General features: G+C 58.9%; 1 protein-coding gene across 1 annotated transcript; it reads right to left on the bottom strand.

Annotated features, from left to right (window-relative positions):
* Nucleotides 1-417: 417 nt before the first annotated feature.
* On the bottom strand, nucleotides 418-14,287 carry MUC4 (mucin 4, cell surface associated). Its single transcript, XM_058811859.1, has 30 exons — nucleotides 14,170-14,287; nucleotides 13,804-14,010; nucleotides 11,439-13,562; nucleotides 10,443-11,021; nucleotides 9,990-10,129; nucleotides 9,631-9,795; nucleotides 9,397-9,552; nucleotides 9,143-9,273; nucleotides 8,822-8,910; nucleotides 8,349-8,525; nucleotides 8,111-8,254; nucleotides 7,894-8,013; nucleotides 7,489-7,691; nucleotides 6,703-6,781; nucleotides 6,287-6,457; nucleotides 6,010-6,111; nucleotides 5,569-5,805; nucleotides 5,048-5,182; nucleotides 4,780-4,958; nucleotides 4,491-4,650; nucleotides 4,314-4,412; nucleotides 3,570-3,752; nucleotides 3,404-3,477; nucleotides 3,021-3,085; nucleotides 2,534-2,736; nucleotides 2,137-2,305; nucleotides 1,874-2,053; nucleotides 1,035-1,072; nucleotides 860-951; nucleotides 418-648 (listed from the first exon to the last, which is right to left on the bottom strand). The coding sequence occupies exons 1-30, from the start codon at nucleotides 14,285-14,287 to the stop codon at nucleotides 592-594; spliced, it is 6,576 nt and encodes a 2,191-aa protein (XP_058667842.1). The 3' UTR covers nucleotides 418-591.
* Nucleotides 14,288-15,058: the final 771 nt, after the last annotated feature.

Below are 15,058 nucleotides of genomic sequence, written 5' to 3'. Positions count from 1 at the left end.
TGTAGGGGTCAAAGCCTGACCAGAGTGATCTGAGCCACTGCAAGCAGGGTCAGGAGACTTGCAGGTGTGTAGGGAAAATGAGGGGATGAAGCCACCAAAAATTTACATCCATTTTCACTTTGGCTCTGTGGAACAAGCAGAAAGCAAGGACTTGAGGGCTCAATGATAGTGAAGCAGAGACCCTTGAGGTGCAGACAATTTAACAGCAAGCCAACATTTTTGGTTTATTCTATTTGGTTCCTAAGGGATTACAATCACTGCATTGCCCCACCTGACCCTGATCTCAGGGGATCTGCAGGGTCTGTTATATTGCACTAGCACATTCCCCTGGTGCAGGCACATTCAAGGATGATCCCAGGTGTCTCTGCAGGTCCTCAGGAAAGGTGAAATCCTCCTGCTCTGGTCACCCAACATAAACACACATTCAAAAAAGCACCTCCTCCAGAATCCTCCCAGAACTCAAAAGGCAGCTGTCTGTCCTTGCTTCCATGTGTTGCTGCTGCTGGAGACCTCGAGAGCGAGCAGCGGAGCAGGCAGCAGTGTCTGGCTCCCCTGTGAGCCTGGAGGTGCCAGAAAAGGACTGGTGCCAGGTTAGGGCTGCTGGGGGGGCTGGCTGGGAGGCACAACGTGGGGTCTCTGGATTCTGATCTGTAAAGGAGGAGCAGGCCATGCTGTCAGTGTGGCCCTGGCTCTGTGCTTTGTGACGCTGGTGTGGATCCCAGTGCTGGCCAAAGCACCGGTGATGCTTCAGGGTGAGGCACAGCTCCTGAGCTCCCCTGAGGCACAGGGCCAGGATTCAGAGCCCAGCCCAAAGTTCCCAGCCCCAACACCCCATGGAAACAATAACCTGAGGACAGACCTGGACTGAGGGGTCAATGGCCTGGAGCTGCAGTTTCCAATGCCTTTCCAGGGACTGGGTGGGCTCTGCTTGTTCTCCTGCCATCATTAAAGCTGGAGCAGGGAAGATGAGTGGAGCTTGAGGACTGGGGTGAAGCAGAGCCTTAGTGGGGGGAGTTTTATAGGCATGTACTCACAGGAGAAGGGCCGTGTCCTCCACAAGGTCTCCTTGGCCCTGAGAGGGGGGAACAGAATAGGGAGAACATGTCAGCAGAGAGAGAACCCCTGCCTGCAGCTGGTGTCTGGGTCAGATGGCAGAGGGGAGCAGTGACTGACTGATGGGGCTGTAAGAGGAGGAAAAACCCCAGTTGTGCACACACAATTTCTTGCCCTGCCACAAATGCAAATGAACCAAGGAACTCCCCAGAAACCCTGGCTCCAGGGCTGGCAGGGAGCTGGGAGCAGGGGCAGGACACAGCCCCAACCAGAGCCAGGGAGATCCCCTGGGTGTGGATGCCTCTGCAGAACCAAGGACTGGGGAGTGGGGAAGGAGATGCTGGTTCTTCTACCCCAGCCTTGCACTTTGCCATTGTTCTGTTAACTCCCTGTTCTGCAGAAGAGCAAGGTCCAATTCTCAAACGACTTCTCCCTGCTCCAGACCAGCTCTTTCCAGACCCATGTGAATTGAAGTGGAAATCATTTGGCTGGTATGCAAATTAAAATTAAATAGAAAGCCCATCTGTAACCAAGTATTGGGTGGGATGAGGAAGAAATACAAACACTCCCTAACGAGGGGAAAAAGGAAAGCTAACATTCAACCCACTGATGCTATTGCACCCCTGAGCAAGAGATGTCTGGAAAAGGGGCTGGAAGATATTAAAAGGTCACCCAACCACTCTCCCAGGGCAGGGTCCCCCTGCCCAAACCAGATGAGTTCTACCAGTGGTGGATCTTTCAAAGGAGGATTTTGGATCAGTTTTTCCCTCTTACACTCATGCCCAGCCCCAGCCCTGTGCAGGCCCAGCCCATGGCTCACCCCCGGCGCCGGCAGTGCTGGCGGTGCTGGCGGCAGAGGCGCAGGGCCAGGCAGGCCATGGCAAACAGGAGGCAGAGCAGGGCCAGGGCTCCCAGCAGGATGCCGAGGAAGGCAGCCAGGCTGATGGCCAGCCACTCACACCGGGGGCCGGCCGGAGAGTAGATGGAGAAGGGCAGGCAGCTGTGGGTGGGGAGGGAGGAGCTGTGATGCTGCAGGAGAAGCGGCTGAGCAGGGCGGCCTTGTCCAGCCCAGGGTGCTGCTACCTGCACATGGGCCCCTCGGGCAGGTGCTGGCATTGGCCACCGTGCTGGCAGTAGCCCATCTTGCAGGGGGAGATGCAGATGAAGCCGATGGTCCCCATGTAGTGGAGCTGGTAGCCTTTGTAGCCATACAGAGAGCAGGGGAAGTAGTCCCTCAGCTCATCCACTGTCACTGGGGAGGGAAAGCAGCAACACCTCTGGGTGTTGTGGGGCCATGGCGTTCGGCCTTGCAGCCGCACCCCTCGATGCTTCCCCGAGCCTCCCCCAGCTGGATCCATGCCTGAGGTTGGGAGGCTGCCCACCCATCTCCCCATGGGTGTGAGCCAATCCCCGGGGCACTCAGGGTTATGGGGACAATGGGGACAGGGGTACTCCCCAGCTGAGAGCCAGGAGCACTCACGCTTCACCAGGTCGGTGATGTTGTCGCGGTGCAGGCGCTGGAAGAGCAGCCCCGGGCCCGCCTCCCGCCGCCGCCGCCGCCGCCCGTTGAAGGCGCCGGTGATGGCCGCGGGCAGCTCCTCGTTCAGGAAGCGGATGACGGTGCCCCGGCTGTCATAGGCGAACTCGGACACCACCACGAATGTGAAGCCATCGCTGTCTGTCCTGCAGGGAAAAGAGGGCGGCTGGTGGAGCTGCTGCTGCCTCTCAGAGTGACTGAGCCTCACTGTGCCTCAGTATTCCCATTTGGGCGATGGCAAGGAAGGGATGAGACAGGAGGGGAAGGTGCCAACAGACTTGTGTCTCCAAGGGTTTGCCAGCATCAGGGCTGGAAATAGACTCTGAGCTGGGGGGAAATGCTCTTGGTGCACCAAACCCTCTGGCCCTACGCTCAGCCCTGCCCCACCTGATCCTTGGAGTGGTCACAGGCTGCTTCACATCTGACTCACATCTGGGTGATGTTGGTGTTGCTCTGGAAAGCCTTTACCTCCAGGGAGTCCAGGATGGCTGAGACCTGCAGCAGGGGGAGCAGGAAGGGATTAGGGGAAGGCAGAATGGCACCAGCATGGGGAAAGGTTGAAGAGTGATGCAGGCATTGTGGCCAAGCCCCAGGGGCTGCTCTGGCCTTTAGTTCATTTGCTGGGGATTTGGTACAGGGCCACAGCTGCAGCCATCATCATGCAATTGGTGCTTCCTCCCTCTGGGCTTGTGGATCTGCTGGAGCCCCAGAGATCCCATGGGAGGGCACACAGAGGCATGCCCACCCCCAGGTGCCATGCTGCCAGTGTGCCAGTGTGTGCCCTGCTCTGAGCCCACCCCTCCAGTGACATACAGTGCTGTTCACTTCCTCAGCAGTGGCGTTTTGCAGTGTCCTGATCCTCATCTGGATGCTTCTCCGAGGGAGACCTGCTGGGGGAGAGGCACAGTGGTGGCTCTCGCACCCCAGGAGCAGGGTGAGTGGGGCTGGGTTTCACCCCATGCTGGGCACAGGTACCCACCTGAGCTGGGCAGGGGCTGAAAATCCCCCCCTGCCACCAGGCAGCGCTGGTCGGTGAAAGCCGGAGGGCAGGAGCAGGTAGGGGCACAAGTGATGGGGTGAAGGTGGCAGTGTCCCCCGTTGCTGCAGTAGCCCTCAGGGCAGGAGTGGTAGCCACAGGCTGAGCCACAACCTGGCCTCTCACCTGTGGGATGGAGAGCATGGCAGAGGCATGAACCTGGCTGCAGAGCAGAGCCCCAATCTCTGAGCCATCCTCAGCTGCTCCATAAGGCCTTTCTCCCAAGTTTTGTTTTGTTTTTCTTTTATGTGTTAGGAATTTTAGTAATAATTTAAGGAAAAGCCCCACTCCCCCTCCTTCCAGCTGGAGCCATTTGCCCTTCTTAAATCTCAGCATTAGAACAAGAGCAAAAGCCATCAACTCAACCCCACCAAAGCACTCTGAAAATAGGGCTTGATTTAGCCCCCAACCTCCGCATGTGCATTTGAACTTTGCTGGGATGAGAATTTTTTTCTCAAGGAGAAAAATTGCATGGGAAAAATTTCTCTTCCCAGAGGATTAGTGAGATCAACAGCCTGGGAACACAAGTGGTGGCTGGACTCTGGTCCCTTCTGTGAACGACACCAAGGGCTTGGGCACAGAGCTTGAGCAGCTCCCCCTTCTCTCCTCTCTGGCTCAGGAATTCTCTTCCACAGAGCCTGGGGTGATGGGGACAAGGACCATGCCTGCCAGGGACCCCGTACTCACTCTGCTCACTGGCCAGGCAGGAGCAGATGTAGCTGCCCACAGTGTTGGTGCAGGTGCTGTTCCCTGGGCACTCCGTCCCCTGCGTGCACTCATCGATATCTGCTGAGACACCTCACCATGGCACCGGGACAAACAGCCTGGCTGGGGCCCCAGGGCCACACTGTGAGCCCTTGTCACCTGAGCAGTGCTCTCCATCCCCTGTCAGGCCAGCTGGGCAGGGGCCACAGCCACTGGAAGGGTCACATCCCACGCCAGGGAAGCATCCCTGGGAGCAGCGGTCCGGAGGGGTCTGGCAGAGGGCACCTGAGTAGCCGCTCTCGCATCTGCAGGCGGCCAGCTGGGAAAGGGATAGTGACACTGGCTGAGGGACCGTGAGGAGGATGGGGGGACAGAGAAGACAGCCAGCACAGCTGGCATGGGGACAGGCTCAGTGTCCATACCACCAAGGAGCTTTCTGGTACACTACCTGCAGGGAAGATTCCCTGAGAGTGACAGTGTTGCTGTAGTCACAGTCCTGGCTCCTGCTGCATCTGCAAAGGGTGAAGCGGAGCTGGAGGAGTGCAGAGACGTTGTTGGAGCCAACAGCCTCTAGGTTGATGGTGAATGGGGCTGTCCTATGGGGCTCCCATACGAGGGTGCCATTCTCTGCCAGGAGGAGAGGTAGCAGTTAGAGGTGGCAGAGGAATTCTGTCCCATTCCTTCCCATCCCAGCTGCTCCATCTCCCCTTCCTTACCCGATATGTTGAGCTCTGGTGAGAGATGGGGAATGAAGCGTGCACCCTCCCCCACGGCACGGTACTGCCTTGTGACCTTCTGTGTCCTGAAGGCTGTGATGGATGCATCACCGGTGATGACAGGAGGGAAGGCATCTGAGGAAAAAGCAGCCCAGCACACATGTGGCCTTGTCACCCCTTGGCTCTGACTCCCTCCTGGTGAGGATGGGACCCCAGGCAGATGCTGTCACAGCTGCCCACCAACAAGGCCCTTATGTTGCACAGCATGGTGGCATCTCCCAGGTTTGGAGAGAAGCCAGAAATGCAGTTCCAGGAAATGCAATTGCAAAACCTTGATGGCAACTGTCCTGCTGGTGGCATCTCCCAAGACTGGAGACAAGCCAGCTGGGCAGTGCAAATCCAAGACCTTGGTGACTTCTCTTCTGTCTCATATGAAGCAAGAGAGCCCAGGAAAGGAGCAGGGCACTGCCCAGTCACATCCAAGCCATGCCCTCTCAGAGGTGAGGATGTGCTCCACTTACTGAGTGCTGTCTTCCTCTGCTGGAAGTCGGCTGCAAGGCTCTGGGTGGCCAGGCCCAGGGCCAGGTTCCCTGTACTCAGTGAATCAAAGATGCACTCCTTGCTGCCATGACACTGAGAGGCCACCAGCTCGTACTGGCTTTCATTCTCCTGCCGCAGCCGAGACAAGAAGAAGGGCGTGAAGTTCAGTGCTGGTGAGTCCAGAGGCTGAGTGAACAGGCTGTGCTCCCCAACAGCCCCTGCAAGAGAGCACGCCATGGGTACAGGCCATTTTAAGGCTTTTTGTATTTTAGAGTTCCTTTTCACAGAGCAATGAGGACACCAAACACCTTCCCTTGACATTGCTTTTGCTCAGGCAAATGTTTAAATATCTCAAGCCAAAGCACGGCCAGAAGGTGCAGGAAGCAGAGGATCATCAAGAGGGATCCTAATCCTGGACTTACAGGTCATCCCATAGCTGTAGATCTCCTCCTCACTGCTGTTCACAGGGATGCTGGTACCATTTGGCATCTGGAAGTCATCTGCAGGGTCATGGTCCCACACACCTGGTGGAGCATCACCAGAGTGCTGAAGTCCCCCATGCCAGGGCTGACCTCCTCTCTGGTGCTGGCCAGTGTTTAGTTTATACCCAGGTGTCCCTGCCCTCACAAGCACAATGCCCCAGTTTTCCACTTTAGAGTGGGAGGAGAATTTGCACCCCAGCTCTGGCAGAGCCCTCACCCAGGAGGCCGCTGGTGCTGTTGCGGTACCAGTCGGGCAGGCTGCACACCACACTGAGGATCCCAGAGGTGGCAGACACAGAGACAGCCACGCTCCCATCGAGGACAGCCGTGACAGAGGAGGAGTTGACCAGCAGGACACCAGGGCTGTAGTACACCTCGTCACCCAGGTCTGCAAGAGAAAGAGAACACAGAGGGATAGTCCGTGTAAGGCTGGCAACTGAAATGGCAGCCATGGATTTCTGGAGGGGAGTGCTCCCCATCTACCCCACCCAGACCAGAGATAGGCGCAGGTGAGAGACATTTAATGGATCTCAGGATGGCTGCCCTAGCACTGGGCAGGGCTGGTCCCAGGGGATGGGGACATTTCTGGTTCCCCCCACATATATTTAGCGTTTAACAATAGATCCTGCTCACCTTGGGAATAAGAAAACTGAATGGTTTCGTTGTTCAGGAGGACATGGATGTCATCCTGGCTCCCCAAGGTCCACTCAACCTGAAAATCATGGTGGATGTCCCAGTCAGCCGCTCTGCTTGTCCCTTCCTGCTGTCCCTCCATGCTGGGAACAATTCTTAACTCTGTCCTCCTCCAGCCCAGGAAGAGAGGCCCAGCCCTGGGGCCTGTGTTGGTGTGCTCTCCACCCCAGCAGACACACAGTGCAGCAGCTTTGATGTTTGCACAGAAGAGGACAGAGAGCTGCCTGTCACCTTGGCAAGGGGCACACCCAGGCCGCCACCACTGCTCAGCTGGCCTTGACATCATGGAGAGCTGTGCTGGGGGGCTCCCAGCTCTGAGCCCCCTCCTCATGCTATTCAATGCCTGTTCCTGGTGACACCAGGACATTCTGATTAGTGAAGCTAAATGAGTGTAGGGAGCCATGCTGCAAAGTCAGGAGAGCAGTCACTTGTGCTAAAGTGTCAGGACAAAGAGTGTGCAATGGAAAAGGTGAAGCAGACCATGTTCCTCCAGAGTCTCCAGCCCTTGCTGGCATGTTTGCAGGAGGTGTTAGACCTCTGCCTGGTGAATATTAGTCCATTTCCCCATAACAGTACTTTGTTGGAATGGTGGGAGGTGGCAGGAGAAGGAGAGGGGTTGCCTCTTGGGTCCCACCCACTTGTAGGTGATGTAGAGGTTATTCCCAACTTGCCAGAGAGGTCTCCCCCATTAGAGGATCAAACTCATCCCAGGGCACTCCTACTCACTGTTGTGGTGGTCTTGGAGATGTACTGGGCAGCAAAGGCCACAAAGTTGGTGGCCTGGGCCATGCCAGTCTGTGCTGTGCGCCCATGCAAAATGAAGCTGGTCCGGGCATCACTGGCCAGCAGCAGGACAAAGTCCCCAAGCCCATTGAAGGTGTAGGTGAGTCCATCCAGGGTGGTGATGTGAGGGTCCCCAAAGGCACTAGCTGGTGTCCAAAGGAGATGGAGACATTTAGGGCAGAGGAAGAAGAGCAAATGCTGGTGTCATTTCAGGGAGGAGAGCAGCCCCAGAGCTGCTCAGTGGTGGCTCAGCTGTCCCCACTGGCATGGTGCAAAGTGTGGCTAAAGCATGGGGTCCATGCCCAGCTCAGTGCCCTGGCACAGCAGAGGCAGAGCCCGGGCACTCACCAGGGGTGGGTGGCACATATCCTTCACAGTCAACCCTCGGTCTCTTCTCAGCAAACCTGGCACAGAACAGGGGCTTCCCCACACGCCGGCAGCACCAGTCGAACGCTTCCAGCTCCGTGTCTGGGGAGGAATGTGATGGGGTGTGTCAGGGCTCTTGCTCTGCCTATGCTTGATTCTTGGGGTATTTTAGGGTGAGGGAATGCCAGTTCCCACTTACCAGTGGCAGTGTGGAAGGGGGGGCTCCATGCTCTCTCCTGCCAGCCTTCAAGCAAGCTCCCACCTTGGTACAGACACCGTACCCCAGCTCCAGCTGGGCTGGGGGCCGCAGTGCGCAGCATCCTCACAGAGGTGTCTGCTGGGCCTGAAATAGTGTGTTGGGGGGTCACAGCTGCCCCCAGAGCAGGAGGGGACCATCCCCCCACCCTGCAGCTGGCCCTGGGGGCTGTCCTTGGCACCTCTGCTCCAGCGGTAGCGGGGATCCAGCTCTGCCTGGGGCCGGGAGCAGGGGCAGGGTGGCAGCTGGCTGTTCCAGGTGGCCGGCGCTGGCTCCGTGTCCAGCCACGCCAAGCACTGCAGCCTGTAATTCACCCGGGAGCGACTGTCCAGCCTGTAAATCCACAGCCCACGCACATCTGGGGGAGCAACCACAGAGCAACACAGCTCAGCCAGGGTGTCTGCCTGTGCTGAGGGATCCCGTGGGACAGCTGTTCCTGGCCACTGACCTCACACGAGGTCTCCAGGCTCCCTCTAGAGCCAGCGGGGCTGTGGCAAGACACAGGAGGATATGGGACACTAACAGTCTGCTCTGGGTGGCCAGCTCTTGGCCAGTGGCTTTGCTGGCCCAGGGATGGGTGTGGGGACATGCTCCTGGCACAGAGCACACAGCTCCTTCCATCCCCGCCTGCCCCAAGGACCCCCGGTGCCGTACCAGTGCCGCTGCTGCTGTGCTGGTCTGGTCGGTACTTGACAGCTGGTGACTCCTTAGTGAGTTCGTTGTTTTGGGCATAGCCATTGCCACTGTGTGGAGAGAGGAGGTTTGAGGTCATCCTTCAACACAACCCTCCTCCTCTCCCCACAGAGCAGCTGGGGTGGGAACTGCTGCGTTTTTGCAAGAGAAGGGGTTTAAATGGGGCAGGATTGCTCCAGGAGTGGGAGCTGGGCTCTCCTGGGAGTAATGCCTCCGACAGCCTTAACACAGTGCTGGGACAAATCTCTGCTGTCCCCGAAGGCAGTGAGAGGCGTGCAGCACCTGGAGAAGCCGATGAGCACGTTGGCTGCAGCCAGACTGCTGTAGTCCCAGCGCATCCCCCCGTCCTGGTAGAGCAGCAGGGCGAAGGAGCGGCTCCCGTCGGTGCTGAGCACTGCCTGGTAGGTGCTCGTCTGGAGAAACCCAGGGCACCCCCTCAGTGCTCCCAGAGCCTCCCCTGCTCTCCCTGCAGAGCAGACTGAGGCTTGAAACAGCCACCAGCACTCCCCTCTGTCACCTGGTGTGTGACTGCTCACCTGAGTGTCATCCCTCCGGGATGGGTACGCTGGAGCTTTCTCCCACGTCACCTTCAAGGTCCATTTTGCTACATAGGGGATTTTTAGGTATTTCTCAATCTTTGCTTCCACATCTCGGACAACGGGGTCTTGAGTAGGGCTGAGTGTAGAGTACTCCTGCCACATGGCAAGAGAGAGAATTAAATGAGTGAGCTGGGAACTGGATTCTGCCAGAAGACCTCTGGTGGCCCTCACCTGGTACCAAGTGGTGCCAACACCCTTGGAGAAGTCTGCATCATCCCAAAAGGCAGCCACCATTGGCAAGCTCTCCCGTCCAGTGAAGCCCCGGGGCGGGGGGTTGGGGTTGGTTGGGACATAGTTGTCCGTGGATGGAAAAATGATCTGTCCGTTATCTGTAAACTAACCAAAAGAACTTGTTATTTGCTGACTGGGATAGCTTTTAGCCTCCATGGGTGAGCAGAAACCAGCCATTTTAAATGTTAAAAAAATATAGATTCCAATTTGAAATTTGGTTTCTGTTCTATTTCAATGTTAAGGTTTTTTTACCAAAAAGGCAGCACATCCATTATGTGCTCACCAAAGGGGGCACTCACATAGAGAACATCTCGCAGTGACTTCCCAAAGGGAAATCCAATTTCTGGCTTGAACAGGGGTGAGTTAAAATCCACCATCCTCCGGACGTACTCTTGATCCCCTGCTTCCACGCCAAAGGGGTAGAGTGAAGTCGCTGGCTCTGCCACGGGCAGGAGATCAATGAAAAAAGTGTGAAATCATTATTGTCTACTTTATCCATCCTGCACCCAGGACAAACCCACCTGCTTGCCAGGATGCTGTGCCTGTGCTCTGATGGATTGTAACCCAATTTTCAACCCACTTTTGGGATGCTCTCAAATGTCCTACTTTGCCTTTTTCTATTAATCTGGCAGCCCAATGTGCAATAAAGATGAGACACCCCAGACCAGGCCGTACCCTCATCCATCCCAATGCTTGACTGGCTGAAAACCCCTTTCCTACTCCTGTCCTTGGGAAAAAGAAAATGTACTTACTGATAAGCTCATGGGTGGGTTTGGGCTCAGGTGCAGGAGTTCTGTGCCCAGTGGTGGTGTGGGCAGATGTGCTCAGTTCGGTGGATGGTCCTCTCTGTGTCCCAAAGGCTTGGGACAGGGTGGTGGCAGGGCTGGTGGTGGCTGGTGGTGTCACTGGTGCCGTGGTGCCTCGGAGACTCCCTGCCTCCTTGGCTGGGCTCACTGGGGCTGTGGATGCAATAGCTGTGGTGCCTCCTGCAGTGGTGGCAGTGGTGGCTGTGGTGGCAGAGATGTTCCCTGTAGTGATGGCCTTGGTGCTGCCTGCAGTCAAGACAGTGGTGGCAATGGTGTTCCCTGCAGTGGTGGCAGTGGTGCTGCCTGTGGTGCTGGCCATGGTGTTCCCTGCAGTGGTGGCAGTGGTGGCAGTGCTGTGTCCTGCAGTGGTGGCAGTGCTGTGTCCTGCAGTGGTGGCAGTGGTGGCAGTGCTGTGTCCTGCAGTGGTGGCAGTGCTGTGTCCTGCAGTGGTAGCAGTGCTGTTCCCTGCAGGAGTGGCAGTGTTGGCAGTGCTGCGTCCTGCAGTGGTGGCAGTGCTGTGTCCTGCAGTGGTGGCAGTGCTGCTGCCTGTGGTGCTGGCCATGGTGCTCCCTGCAGCAGTGGCTGTGGTGCTGCCTGTGCTGTTGGCTGTTTTCTCCTTCCAGGCAGGTGCCCCTGGAGATGTCTGGAAAGCAGGAGGTGACGTGCTCGCTGCTTGTCCCATGTCCTGGTAGCTGATGGGTGCAGGGGAAGTGGTGTCTGTAGCTGACTCGGTGGCAGTCTGTCCAGCTGCTGCCACCCCAGTTGCACCAACACCAAGCAGGGACAAGGGGGCTGTTGTTGCCTCCTCTGCTGGGCTGTGCAGGCTGGGGAGGGGAGAACTGGACACTGCAGCAGCAGTGCTGGGACCAGGGATGCCCCAGGGTCCAAGAGTTGTCTCCAGCACGGGGGTTCGTGCTGCTGGGGATGGGACAGGCTGCCCACCTCCGCTTGCCTCGCTGTGTGTCACAGCAAGGGATGGGGCACTGCTGGTGCTGGTGGCCCGTGCTGTGGCAGATGGCATGGCTGTGGTGACACTGGTCACAAAGGTGTCCCAGCCTGTGGAGGTGGTTGGCAGGTTAGCATTGCTGGTGAACGTACTGGTGGATGGTGTGGTGGCTGGCGTGGTGGCCATGCTTGTGCCACTGGCGTTGGAGTCAGGGACAGAGGTGCTGCTGCTGCTGGCTGAGGGTGCTGCAGCCTCGGTGCCGCCCTCAGAGCTGGTGGTGTCCACATGGGCAGTGGTGCCTGCGGCACCTGTCTGGGGTGCGGCTGTAGCCTCCCACACATTTGTGTGGCCAGCAGCCAGGGAGGTGATCCCAGCGGTGGGCTTGTTCTCAGTGTCAGGTGGCTCCGGTGATGGCCTGGCAGTGACAATCGCGTGGCTGGGAGCTGGCCCTGCTGCACTGACACCTGGGCTCTCCTCCGTGCTCACCTCCAGGAACCCCATGCCCGTTGCTTGCCCTGTGGTGCTGCCATTGGGCTGGGGGTCACCTGAAGCCCCCATTGCTTGCAGTGGGGCAGTCAGGGACAGTGGAGATGTGACTGCTGCCATGTCTTGGGGGATGCTGGTTGGGGACATCTCCAGAGCCATCCCTACATTGGCTCTGCCTTCCAGGAGAGGGGAGACGTCCGCTTGTGATGCCATGGGGACAGTGACTGCTCTGGGTCCCCCAGGGGTATCTGATACAGCTCTGCCGGTGCCTGGTGCAGTGTTGGGTGATGGCATCTCTGTCCCTGGAGCTTCCACAATCTGGGACCCAGCCCAGAGCACTGGGGTTAGTGCAGATCTGGGTGTGACACCAGTTCCTGGGGTTGTTGAGCCTGCTGTGGGCCCTGGCTGGCTGTGGCTGGGATGTGCATCAGGCACAGGCAGGGTGGCTTCTGTGTCCCCCAGCATTGTGGTGGCACTGCCACTGGCCGGTGATGCTGATCCCATCCCTGCTTCACTACTTGGAGAGTAGCTAACAGAGGAGGATGGATGGGTGGCTGGCACAGTCCCGATGCCAAATGCAGCGATGGAAGGTGGTGGTGCAGCAGCAGCTCGAGGGGCCCTGTCTGGCTTTGCTCCAGTGGTGCCCGTGAGGGATGAAGGCATGGCCGTGCTGGGAGTGGCTGAAGGAGATCTGCCTGCAGCTGCCTCTGCTGTGGTGGTCCCAAGGCCTGCTGAGAGGGACTGAGGGAGCAGAGAGCCCATGGACTGTGGAAAGGGCCTTGGAGAGGGACCATCAGGGTCTCTGAGAGCTGCATGGGGGGACACACTCATGCTGAGCCCCCCTGGTGTGTCCTTGGTTTCTGGGATGGCAGTGCCTGTTGTGGCTTTGGTACTGGCCTCATTCCTGATGGACACCAGCTCAGTAGTGGTGCTTCCCAGAGGTGGGATGTGCTCTCCAGCTGTGACATCCATCACTGTAGCTGGTGTGCCCACAGCTTGTGTGGTGGCCTGGGGCTGGTGGGCAGCGTTGTCTGCAGGCAGCCCATGTCCAGCAGTGCCCAGGGTGGTGCTGAGGCTGGGGGGAAGCGTCTCCCCTGTGCCCAGCACAGCCTTACCAGGAAGCTGGGGCAAAAGGACTGCAGGCAGCTGAGTGGGGATCCCAGGAAGGTCCTGTGAGGCACTGTGGCCAGCGTTGGGTAAGGCACGTGTCCCTGGCTCTGCAGCCTTGCTGGTGCCAGTGGTAGTAGAAGAAAAGGCTCCTTCTGTGGCTGTGTCAGGGGGACTGGCTGTGGCTGCTGCCATCTTCATGGGGCTGGCCCTGTCCTTAGAGATGCTGGCAGCTGTGGCCAGAGGTGAGGTGGCCTCATCCAGCCCTGGTATGACCTCCTGGGACAGCAGCATGGCAGTACTACATGGCTCAGCAGAGCTCCTGCTCATGCTGGGGGATGATGTCACTGTGCTGTGCTCATCCTGGGGCAGCAATGGCTCTGTGGTCCCTGCTGTCACTGGTGTCTGCTCCACGGTGACAGCACCCAGGGCATGACCCACTGTGTGCCCCGCTGGCTTGAAGGACAGAGGCTGCGTGTCCCAACTGGTGGTGGTGGGAGCTGGAGGGACGCTGGTTGGGGCAGCACCTGCAGAGGAGACCCCAGCCCCTGACCCTGCCTGGGGGCTGCCTTGCGTTGCTGGGCCCCCAGAGAGGGCTGCCGGGCCGGGAGGTCCCTCCTGCTCAGCACTACTCCCAGCTGGGAGCAGCCCTGTCTCTGTTGCCGGTGGCACCGCGATGCCTGTGGAGCGAGACAAAGCAGCTCCAGCTGGATCAGCCGCGGCGCCAGCAGGCACGAACCTGCCCGCGGCCAGCCCTGCCGGCCTTACCTGAGCTCGGGCTGCCCGGGGGGGCGGCGGGGCCGGCGGGCCAGGGCAGCTCTGCCCGTGCGGCTGCGGCTCCGGGGAGCTCCCGGCTCATGCCCGGCTCTGAGGGCAGCTCGGCGCTGGTGCTGGTGCTCTCGGCCACATGGGAGATGCTGCCCGACTCGCATGGGTCCAGCGTGGGGACAAGGAGTTGCCCCTTCATCTCCCCGGCTTGTGCAGAAGGCAGGTGAGGGCAGGTGAGGAAAAAGCCAGCCCGGAGTCGCCATCACCCCCACCCCTTCTCCCTTCTGCGGGAGGACCAACACCAAAACCAGGACAGGGACATTCCCCGAGTGTGCGTCTCTCCATTTGATCCACAATTCCCGCCACCTTCCCCTGCTGCAGGTGGGGACCGTGACAAAGCGTTGGCACCCGCGGAAACAGGGAAAACCCCGGCCGGGCACTCGGGCTCGACCTTGCAGGGTTGTTTGCAGCCCATCACCCGCATGGTGTCAGGCACCTGGTCAGCCCGGCAGCATGCGAGGGACCCTGGCACTTACCTGGCAGCAGCCAGCACCCCCACAGCACCCAGCTCCAGAGCGGCCACGGGCCCCGGCACCCCATAGTGCCCCTTCGGTGTCAGGGAGGAAGGCGACGCGGCTGCAGCTCTCACTCTCTCAAGGGAGCGTGCCAAGGGTGACTCCAGCGGCGAGCACTCCTCCAGGTGGGGGGGACAGGGACACCACGTGCCCTGCCTGGGGCACTGACGTCTCCGTGTCCTCGCAGCCCGCGCTGAGGTGGCAGCGTCCCAGTTCTGGGCACCCACTGATGCTGGGGGTCACACCCATTGTGCCATGGAAAGCTTTAAGGTCCTTCCCAGGCCGACCCCACTGTTGGCAGCCCGTGGATGGGGTCCCCAACCGCTGGGGAGCCACCCCGGGGGGTTCAAAGTCACTTGGCCTGAAGACACTGGGACGGCAGGTGGGGACAGGGGTCCCAAACATCTCTGGGAGGGGTGGGTCAGCCCTGGGCTCTGCACCCCCATCCACCCTCCTGATTGCTGTCAGGTCCCTCCACACTTGGCTGCATGTCCGATAACCCCTGGCAGGGCTTGGCTTGTCACCAAGGAGGAAGAAGGAAGGAGCAGGCTAGCGCTGATGCCTTGGGGTCCCACGTCTTGACCCTGCCCTGTCCCCCCCTTGGGCACTGCCGGTGCCAGGCGTTATCTGCACATCGCGGCAAACGCCCACACACACCCGGATGGAGGGGAGGGAAGGTT

The sequence above is a fragment of the Ammospiza caudacuta genome, chromosome 11 (genome assembly GCF_027887145.1).
Source record: "Ammospiza caudacuta isolate bAmmCau1 chromosome 11, bAmmCau1.pri, whole genome shotgun sequence".
NCBI lineage: Eukaryota > Metazoa > Chordata > Aves > Passeriformes > Passerellidae > Ammospiza > Ammospiza caudacuta.
This window is presented reverse-complemented; position numbering and strand designations above follow the sequence as displayed.